Raw genomic sequence first — 26,384 nt, 5'->3', positions numbered from 1 at the left:
GAAGCCATGTCAGATTTAACAGGCAGGGAGCAGCCTTTTTCCTGTTTTTCCCCAAGCCTGCTGGCTCAGGGCTCCTCCAGGGGACCCTGGTCTCTTCCGCTGGGAGAAGCCACCCATGCCTGCTCCGTATTTGCCCTCCCCGTGCACCTCACAACTCGGAAGCCCCTTGGGTCACAGCACCCGCAGAGCCGCTCCTCACACAGGCACCTTTTGGCAGTCCTTATGTTTTAATGGCACACGTCATTGCAGGCCAGTTTTAATGGCATTAGGTTTTAATGCTGCAGCGGCCATTCAGAAAATAAGCAGGGCTATTACCAGGCTCCTCTTGTTCCTGCCAGACGGTGTTTTAGAGCGAACCCACAAGCTGTTGCATGGGAGCTTTAATGCATCTGAATTAGGAGGACTATGACTACCGTGCCTGAAAAGGCTAGCGTAAAGACCTTCATTGGCTTCTGCAGGACTGAGATTTGGTCTGTGGACTGGAGGAGGCTTATGAGGCACCCTGATCAGTGTAAGCCAGCAGTTCTTGGAAGCTCCCACACTGTTAGCCCTTGTGGTGCAGGCCCCAAAGGAGGCCACGGAGATGCCGGTGGAGGGCACGGTACTGCAGCAACAAGGCTACACGGTGCCTGGTGCCGTCCCTCTTGTACAGGGAAAGGTGCTGCATGCCTCAGCCTCATGAGGACTTTTACACCAAGGAAACAAAAGGTCCTTACACCAAGCCCAACACTCATTTCTACTGCACCATATCTCTGTGTGAAATGACAGGGACCTCTGCTCCCCATCACCAGACCTGGAGGACTGAGCCAGCTCGCAGGGAAAGGACACAGGGCTGCAGAATATGAGGATGGGGGCTTCAGCATCCGCAGGTCTCTGGCCCACGACCCTGGCATTAGCAGCCCCGCCACGTCCCTGGACAGCTCCCCAAAGCAGGGGGTAGATGTCCCTGCATCACACGCATGCTGTTTGCACATCTATTCAACTTAAGGGGAAAAAAAAAATCCCCTAAATGCTGCGACAGCGCTGGCCCCTCCTGGCACAAAGTCCTTCACAGCCCCGTTGCACGGCGGCACCGCTGCCCCCGGCCCCACGGCGGGCGGCTCGCGGTCCCCCCTCGCCTCTCCCCTCCCTGCAGCACTCCTCCAGGGGGGGCTTAAAAATTGAAACAGTTCTAATTAGGGGGTGATAGGGGGAGCGAGGCTGGCTCCTGCTGGGATATGACACACCTCATTACGTCGCTGCCGCCTTGCCAGAAGACCCCCTGCTGTACCTTGGCTATAGAGCCAGGGCACTCAGAAAGGATGCAAATTAGCCAGCTTTTCCCCTCCGTCTTTCTTTCACACCCCACTCCCCAAATCGCTTTCTGCTTCCCATCCCCATCAGGACACCAGGCTGCGAATTCTTCTCAGCTCTTCCAATTACATCCAAGAAATAAAAGGGAGCAGAGGGAGGCGACAGACTAAAAGATGGGGATAATGCCGAGGCAGAGGGATAAGAATGAGAGGCTGAAGTGGGAGGAAGGAGTGATCCGATGCATCGGACACGTCGCACAGTATCTGCAAGATAACAGGATATCTGCTCCCCAGATAACGAGTGAGGGTGAACCTTGGGGGGGTCAGACACAATTAGAGGGGCTTGGGAAAGCCAGAAGATCCCTGATCTCCCAACAGGTCTGGGAGAAGCCTGTTTGGAAGAGGCTTTCCACGCACCGAGTTCTGACAGGTGACCGGCAGATCAGGGGGATGAAGTCAGGGAAGGCACAAGAGGTTCCCCACCTCCGCTAACAGCCACCCAAACAACTGCACAGACGTCCGTTTGCTCCAGCACGGCCAGTTAGAGCTCGTGGCAGAGACAGGCGACGCAAGCGAGCCTGCTCTGACATCCAGCTCCAGCAGGGAGATGCAGAGCAAGGCAGGCCCATGCTGCCCCCCCCGCCCCTTCCTGGAGCCTTTCCCGGGGGGGAGATGTCCGACAGAGTGTGGCCATAGGCAGCTGTAACCTTGGTGGTAGACCCAAGATTGAGAAGGAACCGGGTCCTTCCAAGCTTGCACGTCACCCTCTTGTAGGCCAACCCAAATGCAAATGCCAAGGGATTGGGAAGGAGGAGGCACGGACAGGGAGCACCACGAAGTAAGAGGTCTCCTGCCACCCCACCGCGGTGACCGGGGACTTGTCTCCAGCACAGGGGAAAAGGTTAACCTGGGACCTAAATCGGGGTTTCAGAAGCATAGCTGTGTCCCTCGCTTATCAGTTTATTAAAGCCATCTTAATCTTCTTGAGTGTTCCCAAAGAACATTACCATAATCCTTTAATCCCACCTCTCCCTGGAGTGCCTGTAATGAGGGAGATGGGCGCAAGGCTTAGCTGAATGGGGACAGCAAGGCAGGAGGGGCCACGCTGGGTGGAAGGACGGGCAGAGAGCCTAACACACAGCCTGGGCAACCACCGGCACTCTGTCCCTGCTGTTACCTCCACGAACACACGTGCTTTGTGAAGGGTGCCACCAGGAGCTTGGCACAGATGGGTGCTGTGAGCCAGGCTAAGGGCAAACGCCCTCTCCATCCTCTTCTGGTCAGCCAGAAGGAAGAAAACCCCAAACACACCCTGACCTGAGTCTGGCCCTGTGGCAGGACGGACCACGGGAGCTCGGCCCTGCGCAGGTCCAGCAGTCACGAGGGGGAGGCCACTTCCTCAATTACTTCTCTTGCATAAGGCCCCAGCAGAGGTACGTGGTTATGGGATGGGCACGGATCTGGTTTCTCTTGTACCAGAGATGTTAACAGGAAGGCCAGCACATTTCTGAAGCAACCATAAACCTCACCAACCGGTGTGTCTACTCGTCTCACCAAGCTCATAGCTGTGTCCTGGAGATCTCTACCCTCCACCCGTGGTCCAGTTCAGGAGCTGCTCCTAGCTTCCTACTCTTCCACGCTTTCCTCTTCTCCTAGCCCTTTCCCACTTCTTTTCACTGCTGTTTTCCATTTCCATTCAAAATAAATAGGGGCAGAAGTGACCAAAGTGAAGAGGAAAGGGAAAAACACCTCCAGGAGAACAGCCACAGTGCAGACAACAATTCAGCGGTGCTTCCCAGCCTGCAGGGACACGCAGCAAAGGACCTCAGATGCACTGCTGCTCATCTCCCAAGGTATTTTGGAGACCTGGACCTGCTTCTAGCAAAGAAGAACTTGCAAAATGAAGAAGCTGAAGAGCAGAAGTAGGGTAGGGCTGACTGCTGGTGGAGGATGCAGAGGTGCTGCGATCTGCCCCACGAGCCGGCCTGCGCAGAGGTGAAGACATGGGAAGGGTCAAATCTGGCAACGGGGGTGCTGGAAGAAGCACCCACATGCCTGAGCACAGAGCTAAGGGATCAGTGACGCCCTGGGGACAGGCAGCTGCGAGCCCACCAACCTCCCAAGGAGCTGTGGGTGCCCCGTGCCTGGAGGTGCCCAAGGCCAGGCTGGATGGGGCTGGGGGCAGCCTGGGCTGGTGGGAGGTGTCTCTGCCCGTGGCAGGGGGTTGGGACTGGGTGGGCTGTAAGGTCCCTTCCAACCCAAACCCTTCTCAGTCCCATTTCCAGTGTGAAACGTGGCACCTCTGCCAAGCTCTCCACCCTTTCCCCATCCCCATCCCCATTTTTTCCAAGTCCTTCGGCACTTAGCAAGCTCCCCTCGGCAGGCTCGTGCCGTTTGAGGGATTCCTAAATCACGGGCCTACGGCTAATTATTATTATTTCGCAGCAGCAATCAGGGACGCGGGGCTCATTAACAAGTTAGCACCTCTGGTTTCCCTGGAAACCCGCAGCTGCCAGGCAACGGCTGTGGCTCCGGCCCGAGGCGATGCCACCGCGGTGCCTTCGGCTCTGTCCCAGCCCCAGAGGGATGCTCGCTCCGTGTGCCTCCAGCTCAGCGGGACGGGGCACGACCAGCCTTTAGGAAACCCTGGGGTGCCTCCCCTTGCTCCATCCCATCTGCTTCTAAGCTCGGCCCACCCATCGACGCCCTTCTGCTTCGCACAGCGCATCCTGAACGGCGCAGCCGCCTCTCCCTCCTAGCGAGGGGTGCGGGATTTCTCCCACGGAGGGGGATTTGGAGCACGAATGATCCCCTGGGGTGGCAGCGGGACAAAGCCGTGAGGTGCCTGCAGTAGCCGCATTGGAAGTGATGTAACCACTGCCAATCCCTTAGCAGCTGATCAAGATCCCTTTAAAAAGCAGCACAAAAGATTTCTCTGCTGGAGATGGGAAAATGGAGTGTTTTTTTCCTCCTCCTCCTCCAAACGAGGTTAAAAAACACCGCTAACCACATTCACTAAGCCAGACACAAAGTCTGCTTGCCCACGTCTCCCCGGAGAAGCTAAAGGGTGGGGAGGAAGGACATTTCGTGACCCCCAAGGAGCATGGAGACGAGACAGCAGCACTGGGCTGTCCGTCCGTGGCTGCTGCCCTCTTCTCACCCTCCGAGACCCACAGTGGCTTTCCCAGGACAGACCAGCACCACACAGCCTCATCGACACTCATCTCGCTTCCCCATTCTCCACTTCTTACACACCACGGGTGCCTTCTCCCCAGGACAAGAGGCCCTCCCCGGAGGAGAGCCCCCGCACAACCCCTCCGTGCAGAGCAGCTTTGGGAAGGGGCAGCCTCTGCACAGAGGATGCTGGAAGGAAGGAGCTCCTCCATCAGAGGACGTGGCTGAAAGTTGTACCAGCAACCTTGGGTGGGCTTGGGTTCTGCTCCCAGAACGATTTCTGGAGACCTGAGTGCCGCTGGGTCAGGAAAAGCCAATGGGGAAGCACAGCAGGCTAAACTGCCAGAGTCTAGGTGACAAAGCCACCATCTCCTCCTCTTAGACTCGTACTTTTAAGATGATTTATGTGTTTTTCCCCCATAGCATAAGCACAAGCTTCCATTTTAAAGCCTACAACAGCCAAGACTGAAGGTTATCCCTGACCAGCCAGCCATTTGCCCATGCTGAGGACGGAGTGCCCAGGCATGCTGCTTTCTAATACCAAAGCTATCCCATTTCCACCCTCCTCCTGCCAAGCTGAGAGGCGGCCAGGCTCATGCCTCCGAGCCGAAAGCACCTTCCCCTTTGAGCAGCCTGGCACACATCACGGCGGGCTGGAAGGCGGAGGACACGAGGTGTAGGATGAGGGGAACCCAGTCCCAGTGATGCTTTAAGGGCCCTCAATCCCCACCGCCTGATATCCCCACCTTCGCTGCATCTCTGCTGGATAGGGCCAGCAGAGACTGCTCCGTGGGCTTATCTTGGGATCTCCAGTAGCTTGTTTGCCTTTTTGCAATAAGAACAGACCGAGGCAGCCCAGAAAGGTATGCAGCTGGATGCTTCAGGAGGGCTGGTCCGGCTGCCTTGTCCCAGGACAGCAGACACCATAAATACCTGCTGTGTGCAGGGTGGGTTTCCTGGAGAAAGGCTTCCCACTATTTCCCACAACCCCTACATGCTGAGGGGAAGAAAGACAGGGTCAGGCTGTGGTTCTTCAAGGAAGCAGGTCAAAACATCAGCAGCTACGCCACTCTGTGCCCACTGAAACTCTGGCTCTTCTTAGGAGACCCAAAATTCAACCAAAATGCTGATTTTCCGTGGGGTGACACATCCACTAGGGCGGTAACACGTGCTTTGCAAGGCTTTCCTGACCTGGCCCAAGGCTTGCTAAATTTCCTACACGCACACAATAGCTGAATTGTTTGGGATGAATTAGCACTTGTCAGCTGGGGCTCTACGTCTTGTCAAGACACAATGAGAAAGCACCAACTTGGGGTTGAAAAGGATTACCTTCATCAAGAAAAGGCACCCAGGACAGGCAATGACCAAGCTAGCATCCCTACCCCACTCCCTCCTCCTGCCCTGGGGGCTGTGGTTTGTCACCAGCTGGTTTCGTTTGTTTAATCTGAGGTGACATGGGGGTCAGACAAAGGGTTTGGCAGCTCTCCCTCCATCCTCACCACACCAGACAAGCACAAGCCTATTGACCACATTGCCCTGCAGCCCCTACAGCTCCTGGTGCAAGAAGTCCCACAGGCCAGCCTGTTGGGCTGGGCATCACGGCGTTGTGTACCACGGGATTTTCTCAGTTTCAAAAAGAATAAATAAATAAAGTGATGCATCAGGACATAAACCCAAAGCTCCCCCATCCTCCTGCCAGCTTCCACACCAGAAGATCCAACTGATCACTGGTGGGGCTCCCACGACTGTAAGTGTGTGTGAGCACACCCAGCCTTGCCCGCGTAGGGCTGACCCCAGCGAGGTGCCACCAGCTCAGCCCTCCTCACCTTCCCACCTGCCTGGCACGACTCCAGCGGAGCTCGCACTTATCTCTGTATCAGTTACTGCTGAATGAACCCTGCTCAGGTGCCAGACAAAGAGGCAGCCAAGCTCAAAGCAGGAGGGATTGCGAGGATGACACAGAATTACAGGCATCAGCATTCAGCAAGCAAGCGGAGAATGCACCGATCTATTTTTAATGGTACAATGCAAATGCTCGACAAAAGGATGTGTCTAGGGAGATTCTGCCCGGTCAGAGATTTGCATTCTTTTTTTTCCCCCTCATTTTTTTTTCCTTTTTTTCCATCAGCCAACTTCACTCGGCGTGCTGGAGGCGCTTTGTCCCTCTAGCACCCTGCAGAATAATTTGGAGTGCCACCTGGGACATCCCTACAGGGTCCGCTGAGCATTAGATGGGCGTTAGATGGGGATGGCCATTCACTGCTCAGCTTTCCTGCCCCACGTACACGCAGTGAATGTATTTTCCATGGGCCAGCTCGCCTGTCAGCAGTGCTGGCACCCTCTCGGCACCAGCTCTCCGTTCATCAGCCGCCGGTGCCAAGCGAGGCTGGGGATGCGCCCGCCTGATCCCCATGCAAGGCTCGCAGCCAAGCAGCAGGAGATGGCATGAATAACTCCACTCGAGATACAGCTCGAGCAGGACCAGGCTGCCATCACAAGCTCGGAGTCTGGGGTTGTTGGTGGCAAGGTGAAGACAGTTGGGGATGCTGCATTTCAAAAGAAGGAGAGCGAGGGACCCTCGGTGTTTGGATGGCCTGGATTTACCCAGCAGAGGCTGGGTTTCAAGGGGAGGTGTGTAATTGAAGCAGATACAGGTTTAATGCGTGGGGATGGCTTGACTTGCTTGAAGAAAAAAACCTGCAAGCACCTAATAAGCAGTCTGTTCCCACCAGGACTTCTGCTGCATCAGCTGAATTACTGCTTGCTCGCTTTAGACAGCAGTGCTCCTCAAAGAACTAAATCCCCTGCTATATAAAAGAAAAACAAAAAAAACAGGCAGATGAAAAGCTGTGGATGTGGGCACACCGCGCACCTATGTGCCAGCTGAGTAAGGCCGGGAGGCAGGGACAGAGCAGAAGCGCGGCTTTAGCAGCGCGGGAGGACAGGCTATGGGGGCTGGATGCCAGGGCCGTGCTGTCACTGCAATCTCCATACGGGATCAAAGCAGTGGTCTGCCGCGTTTCAGGTCCCCTTGCCATCACCGCCTAACCACAGGCATTTTACAACAGCCTGGGAGCAGCAGGAAGGCAGGCAGCTACGGAACAGTCATAGCATCATTTAGGTTGGAAAAGGCCTCAGGAGCAAACCCAGTCCAACCTCTGTCCCTCAAAGCAGGCCTGACTTCAACACCAGAATGGGTCGTCTTGTCCTTCTGGTCACCAAATGACCCGTTCCCAGTCATCAGCAGGCTCAGAAAGGAGGCTCCCCATAACTCACCCTACAGAAATGCCACCCGGCAAACCTTCTCTGGAAATTGTGAGGGCACCCTGAAGTGCTCCAGAGAAATTCCTGAACGACACGAGGTCTCTGCCCTGAGAAACCCGAAGGCTTGGTTTAAAAGCAAAGTTACAACGAATGCAGGCAAGTCGTGCACATGCACGCCAAGGTGGGCGAATGGGGATCACGAGGGCTTTCCATGCACACCAAGCAGCATGGAATAAATACATGAGAGAAATAGGACAAAAAGAGAGAATCGAGGAAAGGTTTCTAGCCCTGTATACATTGCTGGTATGCTCTTAATTAAATGAAGTCAGTGCAAAGCACATCGCTTATTTCATACAGCACAGCCCCTGCACCACTCCTTGCACTACCAGACTCTGCATGCAGGGAACCAGCTTCCCGTGAGCACCTCCAGGTTCTCACCCAGTCCCTGGGCTCACACTGCACCTATCTGCTGAAATGCCAGTCCTACAAACAAGCACCACTTGGCACTGATGGAAACCAGAGGTCCTGAGCAGCAGCAAAACCCCCGGGAGCGTTCCTTGCAGCACCCACAGGCTCCCTCCATGCAGGGGATTCTCCTCTCCCTGCTCTGCCTGGCTCTGCGGGCAGCCTCAGCCTCCATTTCCCATTGGCACGGTGGGTTTTACAACCCCCCCGTTCCCTCGGCTGTGCTGTAAGCTTGCTCGCCACGCATGCGCAGGGCTCCCCGAGCAAGCTTGAGAAAAATCTTGAGCAGAGAGCTTGTTTAGCTCCTTATCTGATGGACGATCCCAGGCCACTCGCCTGCCTTCCCCAAGCATGTCAGGTGCCTCCTTCCCACTCGGCTTCAGGTGGGACAGGTGTATCTTCAGAGACGAAATTTTAAGGCTTGAAAAACAGGTTTTAAAACCCAGAGGGCAGCAGGATGCCGAGGAGCGCTCGCCAGCTTTCCCCACTGGGTGAGGACGGCGCTGAAGGTCTGGCTGCAGGAGCTCCCTCTGCATAGCAGCAAGGAGAGGAGCAGGGTGAGAAGAGGAACGGGAGCAGGTCCCCGCAGCCAGCTCTCCCAGATGCTGCCATTCATCCCACGGTGGAGGGGAAAAGGACCCACACCTCCTAGGCTGGTCTTCCAGCTGCCCTGCCAGGCAGAGGTGCCGGCATTTGCAAGCTGCTTTTCTTTTATCACCCCAGCAGATTGAGTTTGCTGTAGCTGTTTGAGGATGACGGCGGTGTCCTACAAGCCAGGGCCATAAATTAAGGCTGCAAAGCACTGGAGCACCTCCTTTTCCTGCTCCCATCCCAGATACTGTGAACGTGCTCTGCACCTGCGCACAGCCAGGGCTTTGGGATCCGAGCCTGAACAGAGCTGCGCCACAGAGAAACTAACCTCTGATCCCTACCAGCAGCCTCACTTACGGGCAATGGAACAAAGCAGAAGAGGAAGGCACCTTTAGCATACCCCGTGTTTGTTACGTGGATTAACACAGCTGGTGCAGGGAGAAGGGGTAGCGATGGATGGAGTAGGACCTTGTTCAATCCATCCCCGTGCCGACAGAAGTCATTTGGAGAAATCCTGCTGAGCCGCAGCCCCCTTTGGGGAGGTTTTTTTGGGCAGGAGGTCGCAGGGGGAACCCCGGTTTTCTGTGGGCCACACGCTATGAGAAGCCTTACCCGGCCCTCTCAGGCTTTTGGGCAATCATAATTGCGTTGTGCTGAATTTTAGAGGACAAACTCTCCAAATGCAGGCACCTCAGTGGCTTTCTCGGCAAGGTGCCTGGCACCCAGCAAAAACATGCAGGGCATACAAACCCTGTGCTATATTTGCCATAATCTCCACGCAGTGAGTCTCCCGCTGTGAATGCTTTTGAGGAGCTCGGCCAGCTTGCTCGGGTCTCCCAATCCTAGCTGAAGCTGGATTCCAAAAAGCAGTGCTGGATCCAGGGCTTCCTCCCCTGTTCCCTTACCTTGCGTCAAGGCAGGGACAGCCGCAAGCCAGGGTGGGCTGAAGCTCCGCGTGAAAACCCCTTTGGTGTGCACCGCTGCCATCTCGGCAGCAGCGCTCGCAGACCACCCGCAGCCAGGTTTGTGCTGTTCGAACCAATTCCGAGCGATGCAAGCAGCACAATTCAAGAGCGATTCAGAGGCTCTGCCATTGCAGAGAGGCATCCCAGCATCCAGCTGCTGCTCGGCAGCCCCAAATGTCCCCTCTGGTCCCAGCCGCTCGGGCAGCCCTCCCCAAACACACCCTGCCAGCATGGCTGTGCCCGTCACAGCCGGGGAGAAGACATCCGCATAGCCCTCGTGGCTATTCTAGCCAGAAATCCCCCATCCATCCAGCTATAGGTAGGTGGGTTTTCTTGCTGCAGCAGCTCATTTTGCTTTGGGAGCCATCGCAAGGAAAAACAAAGCAAGCCAAAGCCAACAAAGTCTCTTCTGCAGCGCGGAGCATTCTCCCGGCACAGCTGCCCTCCACCAGCTGACAGAGGCCGAACCTGTATGCGCCAGCCCCCGAGCATCCAGCCCCCGAGCATCCAGCCCCCGAGCATCCAGCCCCCGAGCATCCAGCCCCCGAGCATCCAGCCCCCGAGCATCCAGCCCCAGAGCATCCAGCCCTTTGGAAAACAAAGCTCCCTGCAGCCCCGCTTCTGCCATGCCCTGAGCCTTTCGCCCTCGCGGAGGACCAGACAATACGAGCCAGCCTCAGACACTGCTCCACGGGCAGGCTGCTTTCAAGGTTAACATGGCCCCTGGGCTGCCAGGCACGATCCTCAGCATCGCCTGCTGCTCCCTAGGCTTCTCGACCATTCCCTGAGGGGTCCCTGTCTTTGCACCCCAAGTTAGAGGGGGTCACTTGTCCCTGCTAGCTGCTTGGGACAGGGACGGGCTCTTTGACACATGCTCATGCGGAGCTGCGCTGCCCACCGGGGAGCTGCTGACACCGCTGCAGTGCAAACGACAAATGCATCCGTGCCCTGAAAATCCAAATATCCTTAACAAAACAGCACCGCACCGCGTCCTTCCCTCCACCAAAACCGCAAATTACTGACCTGTGCACAGAGCTCCCCCAATGTGAGCTGAAGCACTGACATCAGCTTTTGCTGTTGCTCAGGAATTTAATTCTGGGGGAGGAGAAAGGGGTGGGGGGCAGAGCAGGAAGGAGAAGGAACTTATTTATCAATAAGGGAAATAATCACGGATCTTGTAAAAACAACCAGCGCTGCACACAGAAACCAACGTTTATCACTATGTGATAACTTGGGGGGAAGGTCAACTGCTCCCCGCACATCAGGGGAGGTCAAGGGGATGATTTCCAAGGGGCAGCTCAACTCGTCAGTCGCTCGGAGCCGCAGCAGCGAAGCAGTGCCGAACCCATGCCGGCTGCGTTTCAAAGCCAAGGACACGGGGTGCCCCTCTGAGCTCCTTCATCCTCCCCAAACCCAAACGCTCCCCCCAGCACCAAGCAGAAACACCTTCCCACCCCATCCCCTCCCACCCCATGCCACCCTAACACCTCCCCACCCACCCCATACCCTTGGGGACACCCACCTCCCCACCTCCCCACCCTCTCCCCCTACAATGCTGCCCCCCAAACCCCCCCAGACTCCCCATTTCGATGCTTTCCGACCTCATTTTTTTTTCCTTGCGCGCAAACACCCCTCCCCGTTTTTCCCCTCCGGGCACCCAGAGGGGATGGAGAGCCCCCCCCCTCCGCCCCGGCCGCCCCCCCCGGCCCGCACTGACCCTGGCGGGGCCAGCCGCGCCGCTCCGCGGGTTTTCCGCTGGCGCGGCCGCTGGCGGTGCCGCGGGGCCCGCATCCCGCACCGGGGCGCGCACCGGGTGCGCACAGCTCCGCGCTGCTCCGCGCCGCTCCGCGCCGCCGGGAATGCGCCGGCGATGAGGTCATGCCTCGGGAGGGAGGGAGGAGGGGGGGGGGGGGAAGGAAAAAAAAAAAAGGAAAAAAAAAAAAAGAAAAAAAAAAGCGTTGACGTCACCCGCAGCCAATCAGCGCGGGAGGAGCTGGGCAGGGTGACGGCAGCCCCGCGGGCGCGGAGAGGCGCGGAGAGGATGCTGAGGGGGGTGCGCGGAGGTGGGGTGCCCCCACCCCCCGAAGTGGAGGGCAGGTGGAGGTGCTTTGAGGGAGGCCGGCCTTCCCGCTGCCGAAATCTGGGTGTTAACATCCACCCCGCAGGCTTTTTCGGGGTCCGGCCTCCGGTCCCCGCTGCCAGCCTCACCCAGCACTCCGCTGGTGGCCACCAAAGGCGGACTCGATGGAGACCAACACAACACGAGGCCGATGGAGGCACGAGGATGGAGGCCGATATGGTGTGAAGGCTTCGGCCTCAGCCCGGCCTCCGTCATCCCACACCTCAGCAGGACGTGGAGGCCACGCGGCCCATGTGCAGGTGGAGGACGGAGCTGGGGGTTTGTCCTTGGACGTGGCCCGGCAGCTCCAGCTTAGCGAGGGATTAGGGTTTAGAAGCTTTGCTGGCGCTTAGGAAATCAAGGGAACCTTCCTCCCTGCTGCTGATACGGATGCCGGGCGTTTTGGAATTAACTCTCTTCTCTCCAAACACACGGTGTCATTTTTTTTTTGTAGAGCACCAAGGGTGTAGAGCCCCAGCTGCTGGGACACACCGTGATGCTAAAAATCTCACTGTCTTCTCTTCTGCTGGCACAAAAATCAGTCCAAAGCGTGTTGGTGGGGAAAATTCTGCAAAACCAGGGTTACTCCACCTCGTGCCTCTAAACTGTGTGGGTTTAGGTCCTGGTAGCATAACTGGTGGGAAGGTGCTGTGCTAGCACGGGGCCTTGCTTCTCTACCTGCTCTGGAGCACTCGTGGGCTAAAAAAAATAAGAAAGACCCCTTTTCAGGGACAAAAGAAGGAAAAAGAAGGGATAGGTTGAGCTGCTAACTCCCGCTGAGATCTGACCTGCAGAGCAAGCAGCAAACAGGAGAGGGGGAGATGTTCCTCCGGCCAGGGGATGGGGGGGACGTGGCTCTCACGGGACGCTCAGGCCCACGGCTGGGCAGCTCTCCCACACCCACTGCTGCTGTGCCGGGCTGGGGGGAGAAAGCAAAACAAATGATTCACGGGCACTAAACCACTGCCAGGATTGCAGGGGCCAGGAGCAGGTGGCGAGGGAGGCTTGCAAAACTTCACCTGACTCCCAAAGCCTCAAGCGAACCCGATTTAGATCCCGACCCCGTCCGACCTGAAAGTCGTGGTTCTGGCTATGCCGAGAAGGGCTCCCCGCTCTCTGCGGTGCTATCAGCGCGGCGTTCAGCCGAGGGCAGGGCTCGTGGGTGCTCATCCACGCTCACCAGACCCTCAGCATCCCTACGTTACACATGGGAAACGAAGCAGGGAGAGCTGGGATGGTGCTGTGATGGTCACACGGGCAGAACAAAGCAGCGTCGTGCTCCCGGCTCCCATGTACCAGATGTGAAGCCATTGTCACCGCCAGGGGCCGGGTCCCCCCTCCCCAGCACGCTCGGAATGAGCAAAAACACTGCAGCCAGTTGCTCGTTGCTCACGGGGAGTGCTTTATTTCGGATAAAAAGCACTTCAAAAAGAATTCGCCCTCTTCGCCTCACTCTGCTTTTTCCTCTTCCCCAGATTTCAGGCGCATCTGAAGATTGATTGCATCCCAGCTACGTGGTTTGAATGCAAGTTGCGCTAGCACACGTAATAGTTTTTGCTAAAACGTTTTCCAAGACCCGTAATTGCCATCGCAGGCCAAGTGAGAAACTAAAAACCGAGAGAAAGAAACTGCTGCCAAACCGACGAGTCCATCAAAAAGGAGAGACTTGTTCACCAACCTGCAATTGCTTTAAATGCACAAATATGTGTATTTTTTACTCTCGGCTGGTGCTCTGTGCCGGGCTATTGGTGCAGCCTGTGAGGAGGAGCGCTGCCTGGGGGAGCCCTGCTCGCTGCCTGCCTCCCGCAAAGCCCCAAATGGTGTCACCGCGCTCTGTACAGTGCGTGAGCAGGAGAAAGCCCCGAGCAGCATCACGAGGCAGCCTCGTTTCTCGCAGGGAGGGCTGCACAGCATATCTCTCTTTCTTGGTTTCCCTGAGAAGAAAAATATCTGCCTGCGCCCGGCGTGGCTCAGCACTTCCAGCTGCAGAGCGTGCATGTAGCAGAAGCAGCGAGCGCGCAGCGGGTTGACTGCAGCAGTGCGAGGCTGGGGGTCTGCACGCCGTGCCGCTCCTCTTCGTGCTGCAGCAGCGCTCCTTCTGCAGCCCTGGCTCTGTGCTGCCAGGCGTTCCTGCCGAAGGGAGAAGGGGAAAGCAGCACAAAGTCGTGCGTTGAGTAAATTCACTTGGCACGGAGCACAGGTCAAAGGCAGGGGATGGGAGGAGCGGGACCTTTGTACCGGGCACGGAGCGAGCACACTGTGGGATGCAAAGCCGGTGGTGGCAGCTAGCTCTCCTAGAGGCTTTGCAGTGACAACCCTTAGCACAGCTGGCCTTTCTCCCTGCAGGCTGAAATGCTGTGGTCATGCACGTGGCTTTGCCCTGGAAAGCGAGGCTGAGTGAGGAATTCACTTTTTGGTGTGCCAGTAGCTGCCTGGGGTCACGCTCACACCTCTAAGGGCAGCAGGAGGGAGAGGACGGGGCCAGGGGAAGGAGAGAGGTGCTAAACGGTTTGGTTTCTGTACAGCCAGGCCTTAAAAAAAGGATCCTTGCCCCATGCTTCTTGGGGGCAAGGCATGGTCTTCCCTCTTTCTTCTCCCACTGCTCCTTGCTGCATATGAACCAGCCCGGCTCAGCGCAGGGGTGAGGGCTCTGTCAGCTCCAGACCCTTTTTCCCTGCCCCTCTGCAGGTTTTTGTTCAGCTGCTCACCAGTTGCTAGGATTTTGTTGTTGTTGTTTCCTACGTCGCTTAAACCGTTTTCACTGATGAGAGCATCTGCTGCCATCTGTGCCTCCCCCTCCTTCCCCGCACCGGTCCGGGCGGCGAGCTGGGTGCCACAGGATCTGTGCAGCCCTATCCTGCCCCGAATACCGGCACAGAGAGTGGGGCAGAGGCAGCTCCATCAGCACCCCACTTCTCCCCCTGCATCTGCAGGTCTGCAGCTCCAGCGGTGCTGCGGTGCCCAGCTCCCATGCCAGACCAGGACCCAGTGGCACTTGGCAAGGCTGCAGCTTAGCAAGGCCCGATGAGACACCTTTGAAAATACAGTGGTGAAGGGACTTTGGGAAGGCCCCCCCTACTGTAATTTGGGTATCGATGCAAAATCGGGGGCTGGCAGCTCTCCCCCTGTGGGACCGCGGAGCTGCTGGGCCGGGCTGGGAGGTCGCTACCCGAATTAGCCGCCAGCGCCGCGCTGCAGCTTGCCCTATTTATCACAGCCAACCCGTGTAGACGTAGGAGAGCCACGGGGTCACGTTTGCTGCCGGGAGGAAATCCAAACCAGTTTAACCCAGCTGGGATTTGCCTGCAAACTGGCTCGGCAGCCTTCGCACGGAGGTGGCATCACCCAGCCTGGGGCTTGCGTAAGCACGGCGGTGTTTGCTCACACGCCAGGGCACCCACACCCCTCTGCTCTGCACGGCCTCGCAAGGTGATTTCGAGAGGTTCCTGGTGCCCAAAGCCACCTTCTTGTCCTCCTCGGCTTGCTGGTGGTGCTGGGCAGCAGGGACCACGGCGGAGCGGTGTGCGGGGGCCCTCTGCCTGCATCCCGCAGCACGGCTGCAGGCGGGCAGGAGCTGCAGCTCCTCGAGCTGCTGGCGGGGCCGTCGGTCTGCAGAGACCACAAAGAGCAGATGTTGGTCCGGGAAGGACCTCGTGATGTGTAAAAATTCAGCTCCGTGTCTCCATCAGCCTCTGCTGATGCTCCGAGGTCCCCCCCGAAGCCGTTTCTTCTCCAGGCTCAGCCTCTCCTCCCATCACCAGCCTTGGCAGCCTTTCCTGAGCCCCCACCAAAAGCCTGTCATGTATGGGGGCCCCAAACCAGGAGCAATATTTTAGACACCACCTAACGATACTGACTAGTGGCAAATAATCCCCACCCCCCCGCCTTCCCGTTTCCCCCCTCTGGAGCTAAAGAAAAAGAAAAAAAAGAAATCCTCATCAACCTGCCAAGCTAAATTTCCTGGAGGAATACAATTAAATCTTCATGTGGCAATGCGACCATCACTCCCGATATCAAATGGCTTCCCAAGCCAAGACGGTTCCTCTCTTCCACCCCCTCCGCTCGGTTTTCGCTCCTGCTGCTGAATGCAACAGAGGCTGCGGCTTCGCAGCCAAAAAAAGGTGCGAGCTGGAGAGCGCCCAGTGAAGTTGTGAGTGGCAGAAGTGAAAAGGCAGAGAAGCAGCCCTTGAAATCCTCCCTTCTGTTATGTTGGGTGGCAGCCTTGGCAAACCCTGAAATTCCAGAATTTTCCTGTACAATTGGGAAAAAAGAAAAAAAAAAAGCGATGAGAGTACCTGTTGTATTTGGCTGCTGCTTTTCTTTCCTTTGTTCCCTCAAAGATTAAAATAAAATAAAATCAGAAAATAAAATAAAATAAAATAAAATAAAATAAAATAAAATAAAATAAAATAAAATAAAATAAAATAAAATAAAATAAAATAAAATAAAATAAAATAAAATAAAATAAAATAAAATAGAGATGCGCCCGATCAATTTGCAGGGTTGCTGTGCACCTCAGCCCCTCCACAGCACACTTCAGCCTTGGCACGGAGATGCCTCGTACAAGGTGGGTGCTGCCAGCAACAAATAATAAACGTGAGGGTTGCTGATAATAGTCCACCCTGTCTGTCCCTGACAGTTTGTGCATGCAGAAATGCTGCGGAGTCAGTGCAGTGTTCCCCCTGGTTCATTAAAGAGGCAGTCCGTCAGGGGAAGATGCTGGCAGCCCATTTGTCACGCCAGTTAAAGGCAGGAGAGGCTGCCTTTGGGTTGCTCCTGATTTTTGCCAGCTCTGATTTTTTATATATATATAATTTTTTATTTTTTTTTTGTGTGTGTTCTGAGCAGGGCGAGAAGTTGGGGCTGGCTCCCCGGAATACCACCCGCAGGGTGGCCACGGGGCGTGCGGGCTCACAGAGGGCGATGCGCTTCCCGGATTTTTGGTAGTTCAGGAGGTGCCTCCCACTTCAGTCCTGCGGTGACATCTAAATCTGCCCCATACATTTTGGGTTTTAGGCCAATTCTTGCCATTCATTTGAGGCATTTTTCTCTTTCTCTTCATGCACAGAGTGGGAGAGGGGAGGACAACCCGAAGAGTCAGCGCAGCAGACCAGACATCAGAGGTATCTTTATTGACCGTCTTACAGAAATACAGCAGCACTCGGTTTGGGGGGGGGGGGGGTGTGACTTCCCCAGAAGGTGCCTTCCTTCTCAGCACTGCTGGGCCATCCCGAGGAGAAATCTGCCCTTTAACACACTGGGGTTCATCTGGAGGCTTTGGGGCTCTCTGGGGACAGTAAGTTATTTCAACTGGCGGGTGAAATTCAACAGAAATGCATCAGAAAAGGAAAATAAAAGGTGTGTGGAAGGGTGGTGGGCGGCCTGATCACACCTGACGTGCTCTGAGCCTTGCCATCCCACTGGCCTCAGTGGTGGGCGGCCTGATCACACCTGACGTGCTCTGAGCCTTGCCATCCCACTGGCCTCAGGGTCTCAGGCACGTTGCTTTCCTCCCACCACCCCGCACCCCAACCATGCCCCCAGCCCTGGCTGCACCCCACAGACCCCCAGGGCCATACTTGCAGCTGCGAGTCACACTCAGCTCTCAGCTCCGCATGCCCTCATCACATAGCTTTATTTGCCATAAAATAAGCTTTTCTTGGTCTGCCTTCCTCCCTGCACTGCTGTACAAGTGAAACCCTTTCCTACAACAGCCCAAATACTGTCTACGGCCAGGAAGAGTAGGCTCAGCTGGGCTGATAAACTCATTTAACTTTTATTTATGTGTTTACTTTTTTTTTTTTTTTATCAAGGTGGAGTTGTTTTATTTTTTTGCGTCCTTGCTACAGGAAACAACTGCAGACACTTCTGGCATAGAGGCATCCTGGCGGTGGCCGCTGCTGCTGGCCTGGCGCTAGTAGTCGGTGAGGGGGTACCGCAGGAAGATGAAGATGAGGATGATGCAGAAGGTGGCGAGGGCTGAGCTGGTGATGTTAAAAAGCCGGGCAGTCTTGGCATCTTCCACTGCCCCGTTTAAGTCATTGAGGAGCTTCTTATCCCGGACCTGAGACAGGAAAAAAAAAAAAAAGAGAAGTAATAGGGAGATGTATTGTGCTACTATGTAATACATGAATTAAAGTACTAAAAAATAATAGTGCATCCCCAGGGAGAGCTGGGTGCTGCCGCATCCTCCTCATCGTGCCATGCCATCCTAGCAGCTCTGGGACTTGCATCATCTGGGCCGTAAGGCTGGTGTCTTGGGGTGTTTGGGTGCCCCCTGCTGCACCAAGGCACCCAGCGTGCAAAGCCGGTGCAGGATCCGACCACAGCTCGAGGGCTGGGCTGGCAGCCCTGGGGTACCAAGCTCCTTCTGCAGCTCTCCTGCAGCTGGGGGCATCTCCACTGTTGACTTCCAGCCCTAAAGCACGGGTGCCATCTTGTTATCCTGCAGGCTGGGACACCCGTGGGCTCGTCTCGGGGTGGGTCTCCAGCTGGGTCAGGAGCTTGCGTGTGTCCACACCTCCTCCGGGCTGCCAGGCAGCAGCAGTGGCACTAGCAGGCAGGGGATGGTGTCACCAGGCAGGGGACGGGGTCACCAGGTAGGGGATAGCACCACCAGGCAGGGGATGGAGATGCCCGGCAGCAGACCCCAGACCAGGGGTGCTGTCCATGCCTTCCTAGCAGGGCTCTGTGCCCCTCTCCAAACCCGCAGCCGGCCCTCGGCAGCTGGAGCCCAGAGGCCGTGGGGTGGAAGGACCAGGGCCTTTTGCCCCTTTTTGCCTTTCCCGCAGCAGGGTGGGAGCATCCTCAGGACTGTGCAGGGCTGTGCCTCGCTGCGTGCTCAGAGGCCCCAGGGCCGTGCTGCTCTCACACCCCGCGCTTGCTGTGGAGCAGGAGCGAGTTGAACGCTAGGTGTCGGTGGCAGGCTGTGAAATCCCGCAGCCAGCCCCAGAGTCCTCCTAGAAACATTGAAAGCCTTTTATCGACCGGGAGCTTTCTGAAAACATCCTGCGATGCATTCAGACCACGTCTCAGCCACTTCTTTTTTTTTTTCTCCCTCCCTCCCGCAGTGCTGTCCTGAAAGCCTGGTGCCGCTTGCCCAGCATGGGGACGGGCAGCAGAGCCCCTCAGTCCCGCTGGGCCGTGCTGCTTCGAGGGACCGAGTCCTCAAGACGGTGCTTCCAGCGATGGAGATGGCCCGAGGGACAGCAGCAAGCCCGTGGCGGCCCCTTTTTGGCAGCCGTGTGTCCAGGATGACTCGCCTTGGGAACATTTCTGGGGATTTCGCATCCTCCTGGAAGCCTGGGGAGATGCTGGGAGACGTGGGGCTCTGCCTTGGGGCAGCAGGCCCTGTGGTGCAGGGCAGCCTCGGGGAACCTTGCTCTGCGTCCTGCCGGGGAACCCAAAGACAAACCCCGCGGAGTGGTGCGGCTGGTGCCTGCTGCTGGCCCCCTTGCTGTGGGACCAGCTCCTCCTACCAGCTCCAGACGAGTGCCAGAGCCCCTGCAGCACACGAGCATAAAGAAGAGGTGTTTCTTGCTCCAAATTGCTCGTGGTCAAAGCCTGGAAGCTGTCTCCTCCCTTCCCAAGGTGGGGACAGGTCCCCAGGGTCACAACCCCTCCTCTCTGAGCCCAGATGTGGTGTTTCCTTAGTCACAGTTACTTTTCTCATTGTCATTTTGACCTTACCACCTTGCCAGAAATTATTAGGGGATTTCGGCCCACGTAATAATAATTTCGGAGAAGGCTCGGGATGCTTATCCTGCACCTGCTGACCTCAGAGCACTGCACGCTCCCCCAGAGCACTGCACGGTGGCTTTCTGGAGACACCGCCAAGGTAGAGCTTAGCTCTGACCCAGCTTGGCAGTTTCTACTTCCCTCCTCCATGTCACCAGCACAAGGTGGCGGTGGCCTTTCCTCCACCCCTGCTCGCCTACCACCTCCCTGCTGCTCACCTTCTCTTCCTCCACCTCCAGCAGGCTGGTCCCCAAGGGCTCTTTCTCTCTGCTCTCCCACCTGCATCCCCTGCCCTTCATCCCCTTGTAGTTTTGCCTTCACCTCCCTCTCCAAGTGCTCTCCTCAGCTCCCACCACCCCGCTTCTCACCTCAGCTCCTTCAACCCCACTCCACGCCTGCACCCACCCACCTCTCTTCCACTGCATGCGATGTGCAAGCCCCCTTTTCCATCCCTGCTGCTTCCCGCTCCCTTTCCACCTCCTTTCCTGCTCCCAGGCTCAGCCCCTCTCATTTTTAGGAGCTGAGAGCTTGCCGGGTGGGTGCAAAGTGCTGCGTCAGCTTCCCGGAGGAGACAAATGGTTTGTTGATAACGAGTCTAAAGAGGCCGTATTTAAGGCAGCCTGGCGCTTAGTATTCAGCCAGCAGCTGGTTGGATGGATGCTTTGGGAAGAGGCTGGTTTGCCTGTAAACCCATTCCCAAGCAGGGCTCTGCTTCCCTCTGCATCAGGAGCTTCTTGCTCCGGAGGGCACCCTCAGGTTTGTTTGCTCTGTGGATTGCCTGGGACCTCTCCAGCCCACGTTTCGCCCTTGTGCCATCCATCACCTGGCTCTTGCCATCAGTTTCTCCCCACCAAAAAACCTTTGCTCCTCCTGAAGAGCGGACTGAGAGCCCGCCTGGGAGGCACTCCCTGCTCCTCGGGGTTAATAAACACCGGGGATTTCTGCCGGTCCGCTTCCACTCGAGAAGGTCAGCGGGCAGCAAGAGGGGGCAGCAAACAGCAGCACCCAAGGCAGGGTGCTGAGGGGCAGGCAAGGAGAGCTCAGGGGGCTGTGCCGGGCCACCCTGCATCTCCTGGTGGCAGGAAAGCTCCAAGAGCAGCTTCACGGGCTGAAGGGGCCGCGAGAGCTTCTCGCTGCCTTGATCTCCTCACAGCCCAAGCGAAGCTCCCTGATCTGCTTCCAGAGTGTGCTGAAACGGGTGGGAAGGCGGCTGCGTGCTGAGGCACCCGCTGGAACACCTCTGGGGCCTGGGGCACAGAGGAGCCCCTGATTTATTAGCAGCATCAGCCTGGCAAGAGCAGGTGACGTTCATGGCAGCGTGCTGTTTGCGATAACAAAAGCAGTCGCTCCTGAGGTCTCTAGATGTGTGAGTTATTTAAGGGAAATGGAAAAGCCCTCACCGGGGAGCCGTGCGGTGCCACCAGCGTACAGACTGCAGCTCGACCAGGAAACCTGGGCTTTGCCAGCCACGGGCTCTGCCTTCAGAGGTCCCAGGGAGGGCTCGGGGAGGGGAAGCCCTATCAGCACCCTGCTCGGGCCCTACGAAGCACAGAAATCCCCCAGGAGCTGGGGTGCAGCTCGCTGCTGCCCCACCGCCCTCGCACCTGGCTGCAGAGGGACCTGCAAAGCCTGGCTGGCTGCAGAAGAGAAAAACAGGCTTCAGGAGAAGTGCCCCTAACATCCCACCTGGTGGGGACAGCGTTACGGGAAGGTCCCCGATGCCTTCCCCAGCACCCCAGGGGCTCCCCAGCCCAAACCTTTTGCTGCCACCTCCGTGTCCCCGTTTCGTCCCAGCCCCGCAGCAGCCTGAGAGGCACCAAGCTCTTGCCAGCCCTCCTGCCGTGTGCCAGCTCTGACCTGTGTCCCCGAGGGACATTTTCCTGGTGTTTTCCCCTCTGGCAAGGAGTCCCAGCCACTGGAGAGCTCTCCGAGCAGAGCAGGACAGCTTCTACATGCTCAGCTCGGCTCCGTGCCATGTCCGTGCGGGGACCACCACGTCCACCCCGCAGTTACCGCTTCCCAAAAGAGCCTGCCACAGCCATCTTCTATTTTTCTCTCCCCGATTCAGGGCAAACTTGCCCATTTCTGTTCCCTTTCACCAGTTATTTATTTTCACACCAGATTTTTATGCCCTCTAGACTTTTTGCATACCGATGCTCTGTCCCAGCGCGATGCTCCAGCCCCGGCTTACTTCTGGGCTCACTTTGGGGTGAATCGATCTGTTTCTGTGGCGAAGCCGCCCTGCACGCTGGCCTCCCACTAAGTGCTGCTGCCAGCAGGCACCAGCTAGCCGCTGTCCCCGAGCTGACACGAGCGGGGCCGCCCCGCAGCCCCCGGGCTCTGTGTGCACATTCGGGTGGTTTGGGGCAGGGCAGGGCAGCCCCGGGCCCTTTCCCATAGCCACCGGGTGCTCTGGTGCCCCAATACCACATCCCGGCCGGGCTGCTCCCCCTGCAGCTTTCCCCTTTTGGGGTTTTTTAACAAGAGAAAGGGCAGGAAGCAACGAGGCAGGGTTACTCTGTGCTTTGCCAACCTGTCCCCCTGCCGCTTGCTGGCAGCTGGGTGATGCTGGCCAGCAGCTTCCCCTCCTGCCCCACGACACGATGCTGCCGGACCGGGGCCCGTCCTGCTGAGCTCTCTGACCCCCCCCAAGAGGGGACCGAGCACATCCAGCACGAGCGGAGCCCCCCTGCAGGGAGCCCCCTGCAGCTTTATGTGCCCCTGGGGACACTGGGGCCGGCCCAAACACCCCTTCCCCACCCAAACCAACACCCCCAGCTCCAACACACGTCCCCATCCCAGCACCCAGAGGGAGCATCCCCTCCCGTTGGTGGCAGGGATGTGAGGGACATCCCAAAGCGCTCCCCCCCCCGGTCCCCGTCCCCCCTCCCCGGGGCGCTCGGCACTCACTTTGAGCGAATAGGCCAGGGCGATGAAGCCGAGGCAGCAGAAGTTGAGGTACACAAAGTTGAAGATGGACCAGAGATAGTAGTCGTTGACCTCGGTGGTGTCGGGGTAGATCTCGATGACGGTGGTGGGGTTGGTCATGGTCTTCTTCTCCACCGAGTGCTTGCACGGGACCGCCGGCCGCAGGCTGTCCCCTTTGCAGCCCTTGCTCTCCATCAGCTGCGCGGCGGACGAAGGGGACAGGACGGGGGACGCCTGCCGGAGAGCCGGGGGCTTGGCGATGCAGGCGAAGCAGCCCTGGGGGGGACCCTGGGGGGGCCGGGGGGGCCAGGCCACCCCCTCGAAGGGGCACGGGGGGCCCAGGGGGGGGTCCTGTGTCCTCTCCGTGGTGGCGGCCGCCGCGGCGTCACCGCGCTCTGCCCTGGCGGAGGGAAAAAGGGGGGTGAGGGGAAGGGGAGACGGGGTGACGGGGTGCGGGGGGCAGAGCGGAGGGGGGGACAGAAAGGGGGGACGTGGGGGGGAGGCGGGAGGCAGAGAGAGGGAGCGGGTGGCGGAGGAGAGAGCGGGCAGAGGAGCGAGGGAGCGGGCAGAGGAGAGGATGGGGAGGGCAGGAGGAAGGGGAGGGGAGAGCAGGGGACCACAGAGCTGTGGCTGCATCTCAGAAAGGGAGAAATTGGTGAGGGGAGAGGGGAAAATTACGGGGCAGCACAGAAAGAAGGGAACAAATCGAGGCACGGGGAAGCGCTCGGGAAGAGTGGGGGGGCGGCGGTGCTGCAGGGAGAGTTGCCAGACAGCCGCGCAGCCCCCCGCTCCTGCCCGCAGCCCTCCAGCTGTCCGGCTGTCTGTCCGTCCGTCCATCCAGGCCTTCTGCTCCCCGTCCCATGCCGGGATGGGAGCGGGTTGCTGGAGGCCGCCGCGGGGCTTTGCCAGGCTGTGCGGCGGAGCTGGCTCGGTGCGGCACAGCAGCCGCGTCCTCCCTGCTCCCCCTCGCTCTCTCCTGCTTTGGTTTTATTATTATTATTACTATTAATTGTTATTATTATTTGCTGAGCCCTCATCTCTGTGGGATTCCTGACGGGGTTGCGTTTCCCAATCCCTTTCACCTGCCAGCAGTTCCCCCCCCCCCCCCTCCCTTTTGGAGAATATCGTGGCCGGAGACGAAGAGGAAGAGGAGGAGGAAGAGGGGGAAGAGGGGACGAGGACAGAGAATGGGGAGGGGGGGGGGGGGTGGGAAGAGGTTACCCGCCCCTCTAAGCCCCCTTGTAGCCGTGCAATTAGGAGAGAGCAGTCCACCTCTCGCCACCCGTCCGTCCGTCCATCCGTCTCCTCGGAAGGCATGGGGAGGAGAGGCAGGGATACTCACGGGGAGGGATGCGGGGAGCCGCAGCATATCCGGCTCAGCACTGCCTCTTCCTCGCTGCTGGAGCCAGGGGAGGAGGGGACGGCAGCGCCGGGGGGGCTCCCCAGCAAGGGGGGGCATGCAGGGGTGGGGTGGGTCAACGGGCAGCACCCCCAAATGTGCTCCATGTGGTAGGGCGACGAGGACGTGGCGTGGCAGAAGCGAGGTGGGGCAAAAAGTGCCATCCGTGCCCTTGTGTGGATGGAGAAGGGATAAATCCTGCAGGCACCGAGCACCTCATGGTGTTGGCTGCGGGATGCAGGGCGCGTGGCCGCATTAGGGGAGGGCGGTGGGGATGCCACGAAGGCCGGAGTCGCCCAGGAGGACCTGGCCATGCCCGGGCTTGGCACGGGATCAGCAAAAGGGTTTCTGCCTCCAGTTGCCAACCGTCCCAGGAGCCAAAACCTGGGGTGCTGAGGCTGCTTCCCCTGGGGATGCAGTGTCGGAGAGCAGCGAGTGTGGTGCAGGGACAGCGTGCAGGACATCGGGAGGACGTGGTGGTGGCACAGGGACACAACATGCCACCCCACAGCCCAGCCCCGTGCAGGTGGATTTGCGGTGGCAGCTAGGGTGCCAGGGAAGGGCGGCAGAGAAATCCCAGAGAAATCCTACAAATGGATTTTTTTTTTTTTTTTGCAGGATTTTGCAAGGCTTGTAAAGAAGCCGGGTAAAATAAAAGTCTACATGAGCATTACCTGCAGGCAAAGGGAAATCCTCTGTAAGTGCTTTAAGCCTACCCTCAAAGTGCTGAGCTAAGAAATAGTAACTGATTCACTTGGCTTTTTGCAACCTGCAGCTGTGCAAAGCATCCTTCCTCCAGGAGGAATGGTGAAACCCCTGGCAGGCAGATTGCTGACTGCCCGAGGAGATGCTGCTGTCCCATGCAAGCAAGGAGAAGGTCCTAAACACCACGCTGCTGTGTGTGTGTGTCAGAGGAGAAACCAGCTGGACAGCCAACATCCTGAGAAGCAGTCCTGGCTGTGAACTTGGGGATAAACCCTTTAAATGAGCGGGATTGCACTGAATTTCAGATTGTACCATTAATTCCCCTCCTAATGGTAATGAATTGCAAGGTCCTGGGTATTGGCTAACCATTCAGGGCCCCAGAATGAAAAGTCAATCTTCAGCACGGTGAAAAATGATCATCAGGGAGCCATGAGGTCCCCCAGAAAATTAGTGTCTTTAACAGTCACTAATGAACTGGAAAATAAGGTAAATGATGAAGGGAAAACATCAGCGGATGGCATTTATTTGGTGTAGTCAAGCCTGGAGAAGGCTGTGGGGACATCAGCGAGGTCAAAGCCAGGTGGCTAAGGGGCAAGACCTCAGCGTGGGTGACTCCCAGCATTGATCAGAAGGAAGGAACAAAGCTTCCTTTCGCTCCGTGATCCCCCGAACCTCAAATTCCATTCATGGCTTTCCCCTGAAGTGTGCAGCGCCACTGGCAGGACTGCCGGCCCGGATGGGGCACAGCCCCACCTGTGTCTCCGGTCCTCCTCCCTCATCGGCTCCTCCACCTGCAAACAACAGGTTTGCATCAGCTGAAGATGAGCCTGTTGTTTATTTGTCTTGCCAGCGTTGTGTACTGCTCCTCTTCTTAGCGTCAGGCAGGGACGGAGGGCGAGGACAGGAGGAGACGTCAAAGAGGGGACCTGGAGGAGGTAGGAGGAGGTGGCAGGGTGGTGCTGGGGAATGTGGCATGTCCTGATGTGAATGGGATGCTTTAAAAAAATGATGTGAAGAATAAATATATATATATATATATAATTCTGCATTATTTGAACACTGCTCCTATTTTCTATGGGTCTTTAAAGTTCACATGTACAAGCCCTCCACCTTAAGGGCTCTGCAACAGAAAGATGTTTCCTGTCCCCAAAATAGTTCTCCTGTAATCGAGCCCCTCAGGACTCATTCCTACCCTCCCTAGGATATTCCTCAGTGGGTTGCTGAGCCTCGGCAGCAGCAAGGTGGTCTGCAGCCTGGGAGGGTGAATCCCATCTCCCTGCTCTCCCTTGATTTCTCTCTCCTGTCCTCTGGTTTCAGTCTGTGCTGCATTCCTTTTCCCCTCCCAAAGGAACCTAAAAATAAACAGATCAAAAAAAAGAGCATAAAAAGGAAAAGTCACCAGTCCCAAACAACGTGCTTAGTCATTCGCAGTTATTAAAATAGTTTCTAAAAGCAACAAATTGCTGTGCCAGCCAGAGGAGCACATTACCTCCACCAACAAGGGGCCCGATCCTTCCTTTCCTCATGGTCTGCGGTGAGGGCAGGTCCCGTGGGAGCAAGCTATCAAGTTGTCAGAGATGGGTTTCTGCAGGGATGTTGCAGTAACCGAGGGGGGGCTGATGAAAACCCGAGCATTGGCTGGGCAAGATAACACAGGGCTGAGGCCGGGCTGCCTGTGGGGTTGTGTGCCCTGCTGGAAAAGCACAGGAGGACAGTCCTGGCTCTTGGCTTCTCCAGCTCTTGGC

General features: G+C 57.3%; 2 protein-coding genes across 4 annotated transcripts in view; both read right to left on the bottom strand.

Moving 5' to 3' along the window:
* Positions 1-11,636, bottom strand: part of DUSP8 (dual specificity phosphatase 8) — a 36,198-nt gene extending 24,562 nt beyond the window's left edge. The window contains exon 1 of one of the 2 annotated variants that reach the window (XM_080594193.1): positions 11,469-11,636. The gene's annotated coding sequence lies outside the window, so the exon portion shown is untranslated. Of the gene's footprint in view, positions 1-10,774; positions 11,187-11,468 lie in introns of those variants that run through there. The other variant, XM_080594194.1, reaches the window with a different exon arrangement.
* A 5,347-nt stretch (positions 11,637-16,983) lies between these two features.
* IFITM10 (interferon induced transmembrane protein 10) lies at positions 16,984-25,138 on the bottom strand. 2 transcript variants are annotated; one of them, XM_080596091.1, is made up of 4 exons: positions 23,878-25,138; positions 22,518-22,935; positions 17,322-17,934; positions 16,984-17,262 (listed from the first exon to the last, which is right to left on the bottom strand). In XM_080596091.1, the coding sequence occupies exons 1-3, from the start codon at positions 24,396-24,398 to the stop codon at positions 17,785-17,787; spliced, it is 1,089 nt and encodes a 362-aa protein (XP_080452217.1). In that variant the 5' UTR covers positions 24,399-25,138; the 3' UTR covers positions 16,984-17,262; positions 17,322-17,784. The 2 variants fall into 2 exon arrangements, with proteins under 2 accessions (XP_080452217.1, XP_080452218.1); XM_080596092.1 differs by having other exon boundaries at positions 23,808-23,902.
* Between the last annotated feature and the right edge of the window lie 1,246 nt (positions 25,139-26,384).

Source organism: Anser brachyrhynchus (assembly GCF_964034855.1).
Source record: "Anser brachyrhynchus genome assembly, chromosome: 5".
Classification (NCBI taxonomy): domain Eukaryota; kingdom Metazoa; phylum Chordata; class Aves; order Anseriformes; family Anatidae; genus Anser; species Anser brachyrhynchus.
The sequence above is the reverse complement of the archived record's forward strand: the minus strand, read 5'-3'. Positions and strand labels throughout refer to the sequence as shown.